This window comes from Schistocerca piceifrons, chromosome 7 (assembly GCF_021461385.2).
Source record: "Schistocerca piceifrons isolate TAMUIC-IGC-003096 chromosome 7, iqSchPice1.1, whole genome shotgun sequence".
Taxonomy (NCBI): Eukaryota; Metazoa; Arthropoda; class Insecta; order Orthoptera; family Acrididae; genus Schistocerca; species Schistocerca piceifrons.
In genome coordinates, this window is record NC_060144.1 from 366,923,185 (window position 1) to 366,939,881 (window position 16,697).

General features: G+C 36.6%; 1 protein-coding gene across 4 annotated transcripts in view; it reads left to right on the forward strand.

The window, feature by feature from the left end:
- Window positions 1-16,697, forward strand: part of LOC124804600 (RNA polymerase II degradation factor 1) — a 101,183-nt gene that overhangs the window by 34,328 nt on the left and 50,158 nt on the right. For 2 of the 4 annotated variants that reach the window (XM_047264792.1, XM_047264794.1), the window contains exons 3-6: window positions 5,326-5,370; window positions 6,680-6,726; window positions 6,829-6,918; window positions 9,439-9,645. In XM_047264792.1, the coding sequence (XP_047120748.1) occupies window positions 5,326-5,370; window positions 6,680-6,726; window positions 6,829-6,918; window positions 9,439-9,645 (389 nt within the window). Of the gene's footprint in view, window positions 1-5,325; window positions 5,371-6,679; window positions 6,727-6,828; window positions 6,919-9,438; window positions 9,646-14,174; window positions 14,251-16,697 lie in introns of all 4 variants that reach the window. The other 2 variants (XM_047264793.1, XM_047264795.1) reach the window with 2 other exon arrangements.

Below are 16,697 nucleotides of genomic sequence, written 5' to 3' on the forward strand. Positions count from 1 at the left end.
GCTTACCAACATTCATTTTCCCACGAGTGGAACAGGGAAGAGGGGATCAGTTACTACTACCAGAAGTACCCTCCGCCACACGCCGTCAGGTGGCTTGCGTAATATTGATGTAGGTGTAGACGTATGTGCTGCAATACATTGCACACTAAAAAATATGACTGGAAATCATAAATTACTAAAATTCTGTAATATGATATACCATATGGATGTGAAAACTGAACCCTCTCTTGAGTGAAAAATTGAATATACAGACAGTGGGAAATGAAAAATTGCTCTGTGATACACACTTAAGAATGACAGTATAAGAGCTTAATATATTAATGCCAAATGATAAAAGGTTGGTATGGAACAATAAAATTTACTTCTACTATTTTAATTTGTAAGGAGATAGTTGCTCCCTTTGAGTTAGAAGGCTGCTCAAAAAATATAAGAATGTTGGCTATATTACAGCTATTTTTGTGCACTTTCAATGAGCATTTGGTGCCCTATGTCTCAGTTAGTAAAAATAGGAGGGAATCAGTCCACTAGAGTTTTTTATTCAGTAGCTGCCATTTGTACTGATCACATTATGTTCTGTTCAGTAACATTAGGCGAGTCAGTGGTGATGCTGAATTTTACTGTGTGCTCAACTTTGTGTAAGGCATTTCCATTGACATCCAGCAAATTGAATGTGAGAGCTCAAGCTTTTCTTAAAATACGTTCCTGGTGAATAAAGTATTCGACACTCTAATGTTAGTCACTGCCCTCTTCCTGCCTCACAGGGTTGGAACCTGTATCACATTGCAGGTATCTTTTTCTGTTTCATTTAATGCCTACAAGTGAAGCAGTGCATTGTGACAGCTGAGTTGCTTGCCTACTTCAAATGAGTATAATGTTGACATTAGTAATTCCTTTGTTCTGCAATTTTCATTGGCTCTCCAACACATCACGTTCTACACTTGCAAGCAGTTACACACACACAACAGGCTGGATTGTATTTTTTATATGTATATGTTTCTGTGTTTTTGTATGTATGTTTTCATCATATAGCCATATATATACATGATGATATTGAAATCCCAACATTAGCCCCATCCCGGCATTGAAATAAATTCAGTGGCTACAAGTGGAAATTTGTGCTGAACCAGAACTCGAATCCGGATGTCATGCATTATGGAAGTGGTCGCCTTAACCACTTTGGCCATCTAAACACACTTCCTGTTCAACTCAAATTCCAAAGTTGTCGTGTACTTCATACATAGCAATCCCTGTCCATTACCCTCATTGCTTGTAGCCTGATGCTGATTCCTGCAAGTAGGTGGATGAAGAGTGCATCTGTATTGCATGATCATTAATGCCATCAAGGCATATGTATATTTTTATAGTGTGATGTCTGTTCTTTCAGGTTTGAGTCCTGGTCCACCACAAATCTTCAATTGTCACTATTGAATTTATTTCAGTGCATGGTTGTGGCCAATTCAGAATTTCATTCCTCATAGATTGTATTTAATGCAGCATTTCAGTTCTGTTAGAGATATCTGTATACATTGGATGCCATATTATTGATGTGTTCTGTTGATGTTTCTGGAAATTGCTGTTGATCTTTCTGGAAATTGTGGTGGTGTATGTTGTGGTATAGTTCAGTAAGGGACCTTTGGTAAAATAAATTGCCTTTATATTGTATTTCCTTTTGCACAGTGTCATTTTCTTTAAGTGTGTGTGTGTTTTTTTTTTTTTTTTCCTTAAACTTATTGATTTCAAACAGTGCTTTTATTAGTACTGTGAAAATTTTCATCTTAGCTGTCTGTCAGTTGTAACGTCTGAATCCTAGTTGTGCCCTTTGGGTCTCTTGTTCATGGTTTTGAGGAAGGAGTTGATCAAAATTATGAAAACTATAGCGAAAGGCATTTATTTTTTAATTGAGCATATGTAAGCCGTGTTCCAGGTATTAGTTTTAGAAGTAGGTGAGTATAAACTCCTATTTTGTCTCAAATGGGGTATCATTCTTTGTAGTGTACCTGTAGTAGTTTTTCGCCTCAATTTACTGTAAAACCGTAACATGTTTTTGCAGAATTTATGTTCCTAACTAATTTACCAGAAGAATGTTCTGTGTTTGTTAGTGCTTACCTGTGGTTTGTTTTTGTGCTTTATAGTGTACAGGTAGCATGTCAAAACTGAACAAAATGTTCCATTGAATCATGTATTATTAGTCTTGCATACTTCTAGTTGCATTGTAGAATGGCATGCAGTGTAGTTTCATGGCATATCTAACAACGCCAGCTTAATTAGTTCCAGTGTGGAAGGAATGTGTAGAATTTATGTTTTCTTCATGTACAGTCTATAAAAATAAGAAAATATCAATTTGTAATTCAGTGCAACAGTGGTGTTGGATTCTTATTTTTGAATTAAAATATATCAGTGTGACCTGAAACAGGCCATTTTATTCACGTATCTGTGGAGCTCTTGTTTTTTTTGTCCTGTTCATTTTCTAATTTCAGTATTTTAAAACTGAAACATTGACCATCGACAAGAATTTTGATAGTCACAGGCATTTGTCACTCCAGAGAGTGAATTTTCTTGTGTGCTGTGTTATCTGCATCTCATTGATAACATAGATGAAAATACATGAAAGCATATCCCTATTTAAGAACACTACTGACCATTTGTGTTCATAATGCACTTAATTTTTATGAGGAAGTACACTGTGTGCATTAAAAACAATTTGGGCCGAATAAATATGAAGTTTACTCCTGGCTGGAATATCAACAATTGCGAAAGGATGACCCATTAAGCTGCAGACAAGCTCAACAAAAAGGCTTACAAACTAAGCATCTGGCCAACAAGGAAAGGACTTTTGAAGCCTTCTTCAAAAAAGAAAATGTGAAGTATTATTTATTAGTCTCTTTAAATACAGTGCACAGGTAATTAGATCTGCTGTGCAGAAGACACGTCAAGTTGGAAAAGGTTATAAAGATTTAAAAAAGATCTTTTTACATTGTTATTAGAAAGTTACACTTTATAGATTAACAGTGATGCAAGTACATCTAATAAAAATACATGTAACACTACAACATTTATTACAACATTAGTTGTCTACATTTTTCTGTTGTTTGAAGTGTAAAATTGTCTTCCATGAGTTCTTCAGTGGTATAGTAGTGTGTTTCTCCTACAATATTATGGAGTAATATTTTCAAAGAACCAAGGTCCATGTTTAATATGCTCCTACCTTGTAGATTGTTATATATTTTTAGCCCTGTGTGCAGTGGTGTTTGAGCTTAGTTTTAAGTGATATGAGAGAAGTTGAAGTTCTCCTTGTGATGAGTACCATAGCTATGGTTAAAGTGGTACTTCTCAAGTTTTTATTGGTAACAAGGAAAACACACATGCATTCTCACGAGGAGGCACACCTCTTGCAAGCATGACCGCTTTATCCAGCTGCTCTGGCCAGACTGCAACTGTTGATCTAAAGCAGCAATTGAGAGTGGGGCAGAGAAGGGGGGGAGGAATAGTAGAGTTCAGGCCATCTGGAGTCTTTCTCTGCCACCAGCTTTCCTGAACTGCACAGATGGGTGTTATCCTTACAACACATTCTCCACACCCGAAATTATCCCATCCTCAGCCTATGATAACTTATTGTCCCTGCACCCTCCACCCAAAAATTTCCACTCCTTCTATCCTATGACCTCCTCCTAAAGTCGTACCCCCTCATCCTCATTGTGTGACACTCTCTGCCAGTGCACTCATTAGTCTTTTTCCCTTCTCTGCTCCTCTCCTCTTCTGCTCCTCTAAGCCTGCTGACATTGCACCAGACAGCCTTTTCCTGCCACCATATAGTCTCTGCATACTCCACATCACAACACTGACATCTCTGTCCCCAACCATACCCTGCTGTCTCACCCCTTCCCAGCCCCACTCCGAATTGCTGCTCCCATTTGACGCGACACAGTTCCATTCTGGCTGGAGTGGCCGGAGATAGTGGTCGTGTGTGGTATGTGGTGTGCCTGCTTGTGTGATGTGTGTATGTGTTTTCCTTTCTCTTCAGGAGAAGGCTTTAGCTGAAAGCTTATTTTGTAACAGTCTTTTTGTTGTGCCTGTCTGCAACTTAATGCACATGCCATTTTTATGGTGGTAGTAATATATCCTTTTCACAATTGTTAATATGTGATGTGTAGTATACCTATCGCTGAAGTAAGCTACTACATTGAGATGGTCAGGGTAATGGCAAGGTCCTCCTTTTCAAATACTCTTCTTAGATAATGCAGAGATGACTTGTTTTTTTCTACACTTACTAACCATCTCTCTTTCTTCGTTTTTTTTGGAGGAGTGTCCAGCCACAGGACAGGAATGTTTGGAATAATTTAGCAGCTAACTATGTAGAATCCGTTAACCCCAGAATTTTCTGTCCATGTTACAGGGCACAGAATAGCCAACGTTAAGGCTAGTCATTAATCAGCAATTCTGGTACACCAAAACATGTTGTAAGCAAAATTTCTACGTTTATAATGGTTTCAGTCACTCTGAAACTGTTACTCTTACTCAGCACTTTAACAGCCATAAAATTTTTACTTTGTCTGTGAATGTTACCCTCTTCCATCTTGTATGTATGTAAACACAAGTCTTTGCCAAACATTTGGTGAAAGTGTTTTCCTTTATTCATTATTTCTTTACGATTTAACTCATTTTTCTGTGCACAGTACAAACAAAATTGGACGAAACATAGAGTTGCAACTAATTTCACCAAAAATGGTGTGGAGAATGGTGTTTACCCAGGCTGCTTAGGGCTTTTGTAGTTCATTGCTACATTTTGAAACTACTAATCTTGTTAGTGCACAGCTGTGACTTATACAGTGTTTCATGTTGTTATGCAAGACTGGTTTTTTCTTTTTAATTATGCTTTGCTTGGGTTGAATCTTGGGCAAAAAAGCAAATATACAATTTTTAAGTACATTTGTACCTTAAAAATTACCAGTTTTGTTGAATATGAAGTGTTGCAGATAACTGGAGAGAGGGGTTCTAGGAATCTGTGAAATATGATACCCAGTGATTCATTACTGCCTTTAGTTTGTAAAGCCTGCATGAAAAAGATTTACAGCTTCTTCTTTCCCAATGTATTTAGTTATTTCATGAACACAGACCAGGTTTGCGAAAGAATGACCCAGCCTATTGTATGTAGTTTGCATTGTATCATTAGGTGAGAATGATGTGCCCACTCATTACTTGTGAACTTAACATATTTCAAAAAGAGGCTTCTGCATCTGTACACACCTAACATTGTTTTCTTTAGCTAATGAATTACTTCCTTCCTGTAGCTCAGTTTGTTATGAAATGCTTTTTTGTATTTCTTAGATTTGCTGTCAGCTGGACCTCCTATGAATTTAAACATTTTGAGAGGTAAGTTTTGGTTTGCTGTTGCTTTTTCTTGTCAGTGAGAAAAATTAACCATTACCAGTGGTAGTAATGGCTGCACTTTGTTAATTTATTTGCAATTAATGTTTAACATGAAAATCTGTCAGCTATCATTACTCAATGAAAAAGGAAATGAAAAATATGATGGCTTTGGTGTTGGATGTGAGTTTGTCATCCAGTAAATAATGTTATGCCTGCATTAGGTGTGGTGTTGGGGATTTTTTTGCTTCCTTTCTTTCCTTTCTATGTATAACTGTACAAGGTGTAGAAAGTGTTTAACTTAAATGGGACATTGTGAGTATTATCATCATCTTCTCAAACTACTCTTGTTTAGCACGTGCTGTTTCGTATGTTGTGATTGTCATATTTTTACATTAATTTGAAATTTACACTTTGTGCATATTTCCAAAAACAGTAACTGAAAGAGATTGTTAATCTTGGAGAAATGAGGCAGTTTAGGTTTAGTTTCAATCTGTTACTGAAAGATGCCAGTAATGTAAATGACAAGCAGTCATAATAATTACTATTCTTTTTTCATACTGACACACATGCTTCACTGTTTCATTTACTTTACATGTTGCTAAAAAGTAACAAAAAAAGTATGTTTACAGATGTATGTGGTAATCACTAACAGGTGGAAAGTTTCCTAATGTATTTCTCATACTGCCGCTGTTAAGATGATGTGATATTATTGAAAAATATATTTGATTGTTGTTATTAGTGACAAACGTACAGCATGTGCATATTAATGAAAACTGCGATAAAGTTATTATTTATGGATTTCTGAGGGAGAAATATTGTCCTTGTTAGTATAGTACAGATAAAACTTATTCCGAAAGAGGCCAACACTGCAAGATTTCAATGATCAGGTAATAAACACATATTCAGTTGAGAATTGCTGACATTCTCTCTGCATGTGCAAGAATGTTTTTAGTTTTTAACATCTGCATGTATCCTCTTTCTTCTAATGTGTAAATATTATGTAAGTTTGGACATTTAATTTCCCTGCAAGTATAATGTGATGAAAATTAAATTAAAATTATGGCCTTCGTCTTAGATAAACTCCTCATGTACATTTGAAATGTTGTGACAGTGCATTGGAGTTCACCTATAAGAATAAATTGTTATTAAAAATGAATATAGTATTGTGCTATGTTAATTTCTGCAGGTATGTTACTATATTTTGGAGATCGAATGACAACATTGTTTTCTATTCAGGCATGTGTATCAGATTTTTGTAACATTTTCTAGAAACAAATGGTAATTGTCCATTTTCCTTTTTGTCTAATTACAGAGCGGCTGAGACCAACTAGTGCTTCAAATTCTTCATCTAGTTCTGGGGTAAGAAAGAAACTATAATACTTTAAATTAACAGAGCATTATTTTCTCTTATGGTGTGATTATCAATGAAGATGCTGTTTTAAATGAAAGTTACTTTTTCAGAAAGATGCATCTGCGAATCAGAGTCCATTCATCACAACACCTCATGGACATCCAGGATTTAACCCACAGAAAGTTGGAAAAGGAGCTGGTGTAAGTGATCTGCAAGATTTCTTTTGGTTTATTGTTCAATTGCAGTATATAAGGGAAAACAACTTGATGTAAACATTTTATTACCAAACAATATGATGCTATGGGGACAAAGGAAGATTATAAGAGAATTTAAAACTCGAGTGTGTGTGTGTGTGTGTGTGTGTGTGTGTGCATTAAAGTCCTTAGTTTTTTCCATAACTCATAGACAGAAGACCAGGTGATGTTGACACAGTGATTAAGGTACCCCGTCATCATAGCCAAGGCTACAAACATGCTTATGTGATAGCTTGTGTGATGCTTGACTCCGGGGTTACAGCTTTGAATCCTATAATTGGAATGGAGAGCAAAGATCTAGGCTTAAAGTTCTTGATCATCGGACTATGTGGTAATGCCCTGCATTAAATTCTGAATCTCTCCACGGTGTGTCGTGAGTGAGGGTGCGTGTTGCTGTTGATAAATGATGACTGTGGTGGTGGTGGTGGTGGTGGTGGTGGTGGTGGTGGTGGTGATGGCGATGGCTTCTGTATCAGGTGGGGTAGTTTGCTTGGTTGCCCACTTGTGTTATTTGAGAGGTGTAAGATATATTCTCATGTTGAGATTCACCCTCTCTCTCATCTATTTCACGATCAAGAACGCAAATATGGTACTAGACTCCACGTACGCTACATTCATCCATTCCCTGTGCTAAACAGGCAAACCCAATGTGTGTGAATAAAGAAAGCCTTTCTGAGTTAGGCTACTGAACTCCAAGGGGTGTCATAGCTATCAAAACACATGAAATTCTCAGGTACATTCTATTGTTAAAACACTTAAACATTGTCTAGAGTTTCATTGAATTGTACCGAGCAGATGGGAGGCCAGTTTCTTTAGTAATGTAACAACAGTTTCCTTCCCTGTTCGTTCCTGTTGGATTTCTGATTCTGTAAGGTCATCAGTGTTGATAGGACTTTAAACTATTAGTATTGCTTCCTGTTAGGCAAGTACTACAATCATTTTAGATCATCTTCGTTGCTCCTCCTCTTAAAACAAGTGTCCTGTTTTCAGTCAGTTTACAATCATTGGGACATTTAACATGAAGAGAAAAAGGAAGTAAATAAAAAGTTTTTGACTATCACTATTTGTGTTTTCAGTATTTATGCAAATTGCTGCAATAGAGACTTAGTATTTATATTGCATTGCTTTACATTATTGAGTAATTAACATTGTCTTGTGGAGTAAAAAGAGCCAACCAATCAAATGAATTACTGGGTTGTAATTGTGTTATTTAAATTACAGGTTTCTTGATATTAATGGAGCATATACAGGACTAAAACATTTAAGATAAGTTAATTGAGTAATGCATTACCTGTAAAATGCACTAGTCTGGGTGTGAGACCTGCTCCAGAATCAAGTTTTAACTTGTCATATTTTTTCCAGTCTCATTGTTTGAGGTGTAGCAGTGTTCAGAGCTTTTATTCTGTCACAAGTTTATCAATGCTGGACAACAATGCAAAGATACAAAACCATGATGACAGCCTGAAATACTAGTAAACAGTTTCTCTCTCTCTCTCTCTCTCTCTCTCTCTCTCTCTCTCTCTCTCTCTCTCTCTCTCTCCCTCCCCCCCCCCCCCCTCTCTCCTCCTCCTTCTTTCCCCTTGAAAGCAGTATTGAGAATGTAGGCAATTGAAAAGCAACACATGACATGATCTTTCAGTCTTTCATATCAGGAAAGGAACAGTGGGGATTGGGGGATGCATGTAGCAGGTTTTGACAGTTTTTGAATTGATGCAGTGAAATGGAAAGGAATATGGCAGAAATAGCTCAGGGAAGCCTGAGCACCTCCAGATTGGCTTGGATTAGAAAATCCACTGAGCTGTAGAGGTGTTGAGCTCAGTGATCAAGTGAGTGGTGTTGGCAGGACTGAACAATGAGGAAAACTCAATTAGCGGGTAGGTGACATTGGGAGTGCAGGGTTGTTATGCTGGGTCCATTTGTATTATAATGAACTGTTGAATCATAGCCATGGGGGTTGGCAGAGGAGTAATGACCCCGGTGGATTCTTACCAAGTGGCTTTGAATGATAGCTTTGTGACAGATGAGGGTGCTGGTGTCCACCATTGTTGATGAAACTGAAACAGAAGTTGGTTATACTTTGGTTGGCTTTCATCTCAGAGTGGAATACTGAAGTCTACAAACATTTCTTATGTACACTGACACATTTTGTAAATATAATGATGACTGTAAGGTCACATACTAGAGGCACAAATGTTTGCCATGTGATTAAGAAATTTATAAATCAGAATGGAAATAACAAGTGAGGCTTTCTACAAGACATTGACGAGAAAATTTACTGGCCATGTTTCAAAATGTTTATAGTTGAAAGAAAAATTAGATTTAATTCTTTGAATTGAATGGAAATAACAGCTGAGGCTTCCTACAAGACATTTTCTGCTTAGAAAACTTTTTGTTCCTAGTTGAAAGAAAAATTAGATTTAATTCTTTGAATTGAAAACTTGTTTTATATGTCATCTTCTTTCTTAGGGTGATACAAGAGTACCAAAGCCACCTAAACCTCCAGAGAAGCCATTGATGCCATATATGAGGTACAGTCGAAAAGTATGGGATCAGGTAAAAGCTCAGAACCCTGAGCTGAAACTATGGGAGATCGGAAAAATTATTGGTCAGATGTGGCGAGACCTTCCAGAAGAGGAAAAAACTGAATTTGTTGAAGAATATGAGGCTGAGAAGGTACAGTATGCTTATTAATAGTTACCCACTGTGTGAAAAAAACCACGTTGTCAGCATTGAGAAGTGGTAGTAGTACATTTTGCTTGTTAGTGGTAATTTTCTCAACTTCAGTGTTAGAGTAGTTAAAAATAAGTGGATTTACTAATTCAGTGAAGACCAGTCAGTTGCCATTCGTGCTATTTCTGTTACACAAGAAGTGGATATTAATTTCTATATATCTGCTATACTAATTGAGGGCTCAGGTGTAAAACATGGTAAATGTCTTTTAATGTTTTGAAGTTATTAGCTATAAAATCTATGAAAAATATAATTTTACATTGGCAATGTTACATTGCTTCTTCATATTTTATATCAAATATTTGAACATTAAAAAATTCACCTTTAAGGTTACAAAATCAAAACTTTTTTTTTAATTAGAAAAAAGAAACAGTACACAAAAAGAAACAGTACACAAAAATTATATAGTTGATACCATCTTATTCATGGTCATAAAATGTAGATACAGTCTTATTCATGATATTGCAAATATTTACTTACCACAGGAAAATTTGACGTTAAAAATTATGGATAATAATTTAAGATAGCATATTAACTAGACAGTATAATGTAATTAAATTTACTAAGTTTGACTTGAAAACATTAATACTGGTATTCAGATTTCACTTTCATTGCTCTCATCATTTGCTTTGGATTTCTTAGCTACTTTCAATATCTTGTAAGTATTGGAAACAAGGCAAGAACATCATTCAGTTTGATTGCCTCAGTGGGTCATGGGCCTCTGCATACCATGTATAACACGTTAACTACAGCAGATGTCATTGTGTACATGCGCGATTAGTGACACTTCTTATCTAATTTTCTTCCTTACAACCACTTTCATGTCGTTTATTTTCTGTCTCTTGGCAAAATGGATTTTAATCAGTCATCAAACTCTTAATCAATGCTTAATAGCCGTTCTAACACTTCAGTATTGTTCACATTCATCTTCCCTCCAAACTTTAACTTCCTCCTAGTAGTAATTTTGGCGCACATACCATGTTATACATGCACTGGTTTCTAGTTACCAGGAAAGGATAAACTGTATTCTTCTGCCATCTGCGGTTATTTTTGAAAACTTCCTCATATGTTTAACTCTAAATGCAAGATACTGCATCATATCCTGCATAAGTCATTCTTGCCCAAAATGTCAGCTACATTTTACACCCGAGCCCCTCGGCTTAGACAGTTTAAATACTGGTAACAAAACTGGTAAAAACTGTACTACACACCAATTGATGGTCCAACCAGTGAAACTGTGTGTGTGTGTGTGTGTGTGTGTGTGTGTGTGTGTGTGTGTGTGTGTGTGTGTACAGAGGGGGAGAGAGTTGTTGTGTTTTATGTCATTCTTTTTCCCTTGGCAGTGTCACAGTAATGCATTTATTTGTTTCAATTTGGGAAAATTATTTCCAAGAATGGATGTAGATATGAGGTGGAATCCAAAATTTTTGGGACTGGTACTGCCATCTGGAAAGTAGGAGTAGTAGATCTTTGCACCGCTAGGTGGCAAGAGCTGCACATCTGATGAGTGAGTCAGTGTGCAGAGTGGCTTTCAGCTGGGAGGACGTGTTGCATGTCCACAGTGATTTCTGTAATACTCTGTGTTTGGTGTGCGGCGATTTTCGATGGACCCATTCAAGACCTTGTGGATGGAGTGGGTATTGCTTATGGGACATGTCAATGAATGTTGACTGATGAATTGGGCATGCATCGTGTCACCGCAAAATTTGTGCCAAGAATCTTGACAGACATATTTAAAGACGTCTGCTTGTGTCTGTATGTGTGGATGGATATGTGCGTGTGTGCGAGTGTATACCTGTCCTTTTTTCCCCCTAAGGTAAGTCTTTCCGCTCCCGGGATTGGAATGACTCCTTACCCTCTCCTTTAAAACCCACTTCCTTTCGTCTTCCCCTCTCCTTCCCTCTTTCCTGATGAGGCAACAATTTGTTGCGAAAGCTTGAATTTTGTGTGTATGTTTGTGTTTGTTTGTGTGTCTATCGACCTGCCAGCGTTTTTGTTCGGTAAGTCACCTCATCTTTGTATTTATATATAATTTTTCCCACGTGGAATGTTTCCTTCCATTATATTGATATCAGTAGTTACTTTATATATTGATATGCCAAAAATGTATGTTCAGTCAAGTCGACACGAATCAAAAAGATCCAAAACAGAGGACATTATTCTGTTATTAAGTGATATCATTTTCCGTAATAAAGTTGTTTCGTAGTCTCCCACTTATTTGAAGGCTTATCTGACTGACTGACTGAAAATATTTCAAAGTTCAGAAGATAAACTTATCTTTAATTTGTCAAAGCCAAGACCATTATTCCATGTTTCATTATTTCTTTCAGCAAATATTCTAAGAAGGGCCAAAATCTTGAAAGAAAGTCTGTTACTCTTCAGTTGTCACCCGCTCCCCTGGGATATCTAAGTTCATACACAACAGCTAACAATTGTCATTCTTCAATCATCTCTATTCTTTTTATGATCAAAGTGGTTACAGGAAGTACTGACAAGAATGTTCTATATTGCAGTGTAACTGTGAATAAGCCTGCTCCTTTATATGCTTCAAATCTCTGAAAGAAAGGTTGGAAGCTTTTATAAGGTCCAGCTTATGCCACAACCTGTTCTTGTATATGATGAGATCTTCCAAATTGTCGCTGAATGTTCATAATTCACATATTTTTGGCTTGATGGTTCAGTGCCAAAGGTCCAAGATCAATTTCCCAGTTAGTTCTAGGATTTCTCTCGTCTTTTGCCTCTGGTGGTGATTTTCTGTATATGAAAAATATACTGTGCTGTGGGGTTCATGTTAAAACCATAACTGTTTAGGTAAATGCATTGAAAACATACCACTTCCAACAAGATCATGCCTAGTTAAGGCTCTGGGTATAAAAATCAGTCTTAGAATTGAGGATTTTGACTTGCATATAGCACTGCTGTCATTAATTTATCATCAAATTGAGGGGAAGAGAATTCTGTTGAAGGGTGTCACTTCTGTCAGCTAGAAGACGCTGAGCTTAAGGGCTTTTCGTCTTCCTTTATACTAACCATTTTCAGTGCTCATTTAGAAAGTCCATTCGTATTCAGTGAATCGTCTTTAATAACAAAAAGCATTTCTTTATGTTTCTTCATTTGAAGAGACAGTCACATCTCAGAAATTTATTTCAGTGGTGTCATAAAGGTTGTGAGGACATATTTTGGACCTTCTATGTATACAGTGAACACTTACAGGGAGACCACGCAGCAATTGGATTTTTGTATTTTCTTATGTTTATGATACTTGAAGCACAGAACTCACATATCAGTCATCAACCAAGCGAGGTGGTGCAGTGGTTAGTACACTGGACTCTAATTCATGAGGGCGGGGTTCAAACCCATATCTGACTATCCTGATTTGGGTTTTCTGTGATTCCCCTAAATTGCTTCAGGCAAATGCTGGGATGGTTCTTTTGAAAGGGCACAGCCAACTTCCTTCCCCATCCTTCCCTAATCCAATTGATGACCTCACTGTTTGGTCCCCACCCCCAATTCAACGAACCAGCCAATCAGTCGTCAAAAGCAGTTCAGTACAGGGAGAAATCTCAGACTGAGACTGACAAAGGGAAAACACCAACATTGTTGATTTTTTTTTTCCTTTCTTTCTTTTAGTGTATTACTTGGTAATTGTTTGTGAGAAAGTGGATGGTCATTAGTGATTTATTTCTCCTCCTGAGCATATGAGAAAGAGCAGTGTAATTCAGATTGTAACAAAACCTTCACTTCGCGGAATTATTATGTACAAAGTTTTCTACTTTGTCTAGAGGATTAGAGGTGATTCTACATGAAACATGTATATGTCCAAATTAATGGAGCATGCTGAATGGAAGATCAAAAAACTAAGGAAAGATAATCTTTCACCTCGTAGGCAAAACATTGAATAGTAGGCCACATAAACTCGGTGATTGGACAGAGCATCTCTCTCTCTCTCTCTCTCTCTCTCTCTCTCTCTCTCTCTCTCTCTCTCTGTGTGTGTGTGTGTGTGTGTGTGTGTGTGTGTGTGTGTGTGTGTGTGTGTGGGAAGGGGGATTGTTCTTAAATGAAGACAGCATGTTTACTAGCTGCAGTCACTTTTATATGTCCCGCTGAACCACTGCTCATTCCTTTCCGTATGTAGTTGCTCACTTACCGTAACTTGTTACTTCAGTCAGAAAACATGTTATCTTCCATGTTTAGTGTTGTTCTGTGTGCTGAAGGTAACCTTTTAGGTGAGGCAGCTTGTAACATATTAAAGCTTTTGTTTCCAGTATTAATCCTATTAATAGAGTAAATTAAATTCTGTTTGGTTATGACTTATGAATCTATTTTGTTGAACAGGGTCACAGTATGTTTAAAAGTAATTGCTTATTTAGGTCTTCAGATGATCCAGCACATGAATTCTTGTAATTTATATCGATTATTCTTAATATTGTTGATGTCTGGTGATATTGTTTTGTGTGTGAACCTATTTCCAGGTGTTATATAACGACGCAATGAAATCATATCACAGCTCTCCAGCATATGTGGCGTGGATGACTGCAAAGACGAAAGGTAGGCCACCGGAAGTTGATGGTGGGCCCTGGGCATACACACCTCATTTTGTCTTGACCCGCTCTGTCACTGCAGGGTGGCACATTCCCTTGTGTCTGTTGAACCCACTTTGTTATAAAAACCTGCTTCTTATGAAACCTTTGAACTGGCATACATATAAACCTCTGTGTAATGGTAAAAGGTGCTGGCCTTCATGTTTGTGTTGATGACTTTCTGCCTGTAAATAATGGTTGCTTCATAGCTAAGGGTATAATTAGTCATTCTTTAATAGTAATTTGCCAGTAAGAGTGTGGAATTGTAGCTCAGTTTCATAGCTTATGTGCCTCAGAAACCTGAAAGTCAATAATACCTGATTTCATGTAAACAAGATAAAAGGCCAGTTCCTAATATACTATGTAGGAATTGCTTCTACACTTTTCCAGCAAACTGAGTGCATTGTAAGTGCTTGGATTGTGCCTTGATATAGTAGATCTTACTAGCGATCAGTTTGCCACTTACTCAGTTTATTGAATTCCACATTTTACAGAAATAGTGCATGAGGAGTCCCCTAATGGTTGACCCACTCTGCTTTAGCTGAAGATTGTGTGCACTAAGCAGATAACTAAAACTGATGCACGGAATCACAAAACTATGAAATATATACAGTTTATCAACGAATAAAGAAAATATATATAAATTTTAAAGGCAAGCAATAACACACTAAGCTTGCATGTGGAGGGAAAGAACAATTTAAAATAAATAATCTTTTCAGTTTTGTCCAGTTTTCCCAAATGCCATTATCAGCAGCTATTAGTAAACATATTACCATGTATTAACACACTTATTTACAAAGTCTGCATTTTCGATAGCTTGTGAATCTGTTGCAAATTCATTTTTTTAATCTAACTGTTTGTGAGAAATACATCAAGAGAAAATTAAAAAAAAGTAAGCCTTTATAAAATAGTGATTTCTTTCAGTTTTTACCCAATGTATGTTCAGTAAGTCACGTAAGTTCTGGATAATGGCTAGAATTGTTTCTGAGAAAATCTGAATTTTTAATAATTGGGGTAGTGTTCTCACACAGAAGACCTCTTTCAATATTCATTTTTCAAATAAAAGGTGACAGTCTGGTCCATTTAGGAATTCGTTCTTGATTGTATCTGATTTACACACATACAGTGTAAAATAGATGTTACTTAAAGTTCTATACTGTCATTTTATACTGAACGAATTATGATATCTTCAATTTTTTGAAGTGTTAGTATTTTCTACAGTGTAGTGGATGATCTTTAATAATGAATGAATGAAGTTAACATTATTTGAAATGTGCCATGTGAAGTCTCTCAATCAACTGCCGTCTTTACTGTCCTGTCATCAGTCTTTATTCATAGACAGTAGTTTGAAATCTGTAAGGTGTTTGAGATAATTAATCCCACTTCCCCAACTACAATTTTCACAGTAAATGAGACAATAGTTGGTGAACTCAGGTAATTATCTTTCTGCAGTCAGTAACTGTAGCAACAAATGTATCATTGATAGGACCAGAAAAATTAAGCAGTTTGATGGTGGATGTATATTAACAAAGATTGTTTCGAATATTAATTGTTGGATACAAACAAGTATCTTTACTTTACTACATGATGGGCCGCTTCCCATTTCCACAGTGTATGTGCTGTGTTAGAGAACCAACATTAATGTTTCTTAAAGTTAGTTTTGAACATTGATGCACATTATTGGCTATTAACGTACTTTGTGTGGAATCTAGGGTAAAAGTGAGGGGATTTCTATAAAGAATCGTTGCCTTTCTTGAGGAGAAGGTAGATGTAATAAAACTAGTAATCGCTCATTTGAGGTTCACTCCAGTCGTATATTTGACATCAGCAAATCACTTAGAAATGATGATTATCTTAGCAGTGTTCATATTCAGGCACATAAGTTGCATGTGACATGTCCCCAGTCTAGCAACTGCGTTATTAGTTTCTGATATTCGCTGGTTTTGTTTTTAAAGGACTCATTATTTTTCTGTAATAGATTCCAACTGTCGATATTTATAACATGTTCTTTTGGTCCACTCTGCATGCAAAATAAAATTTCTGAGCATTTGGGACAGGAAAATAAAATAAAACAGTATTTGTGAATGCACTGTGCCTCAAATTGCTTTTGTGCATACATGTAATTTCAGTCTGCTGCAGTTGTGTATATCACTTTTAAATAAAATGAAAGCTGTGTTCAGTGATGCATACGAGTTTGTGTTTGACTTTGAGAATATGTAAATAAATTTAAGAAACAATTTTGCCTTAATATTGCATGTCTTTTGGTGGGGCCCTCGGTTTCATATAATGACATTATTTCTATCTGTATTTTGTGTAGTGATAATAATGGAATTAAATCCCCCCCCCTCCAGGAAAAAGAACTAGCTATGTGGACCTAAAGTGTGCTTATTATATGCAAGCAAGCATTTGTGAAGA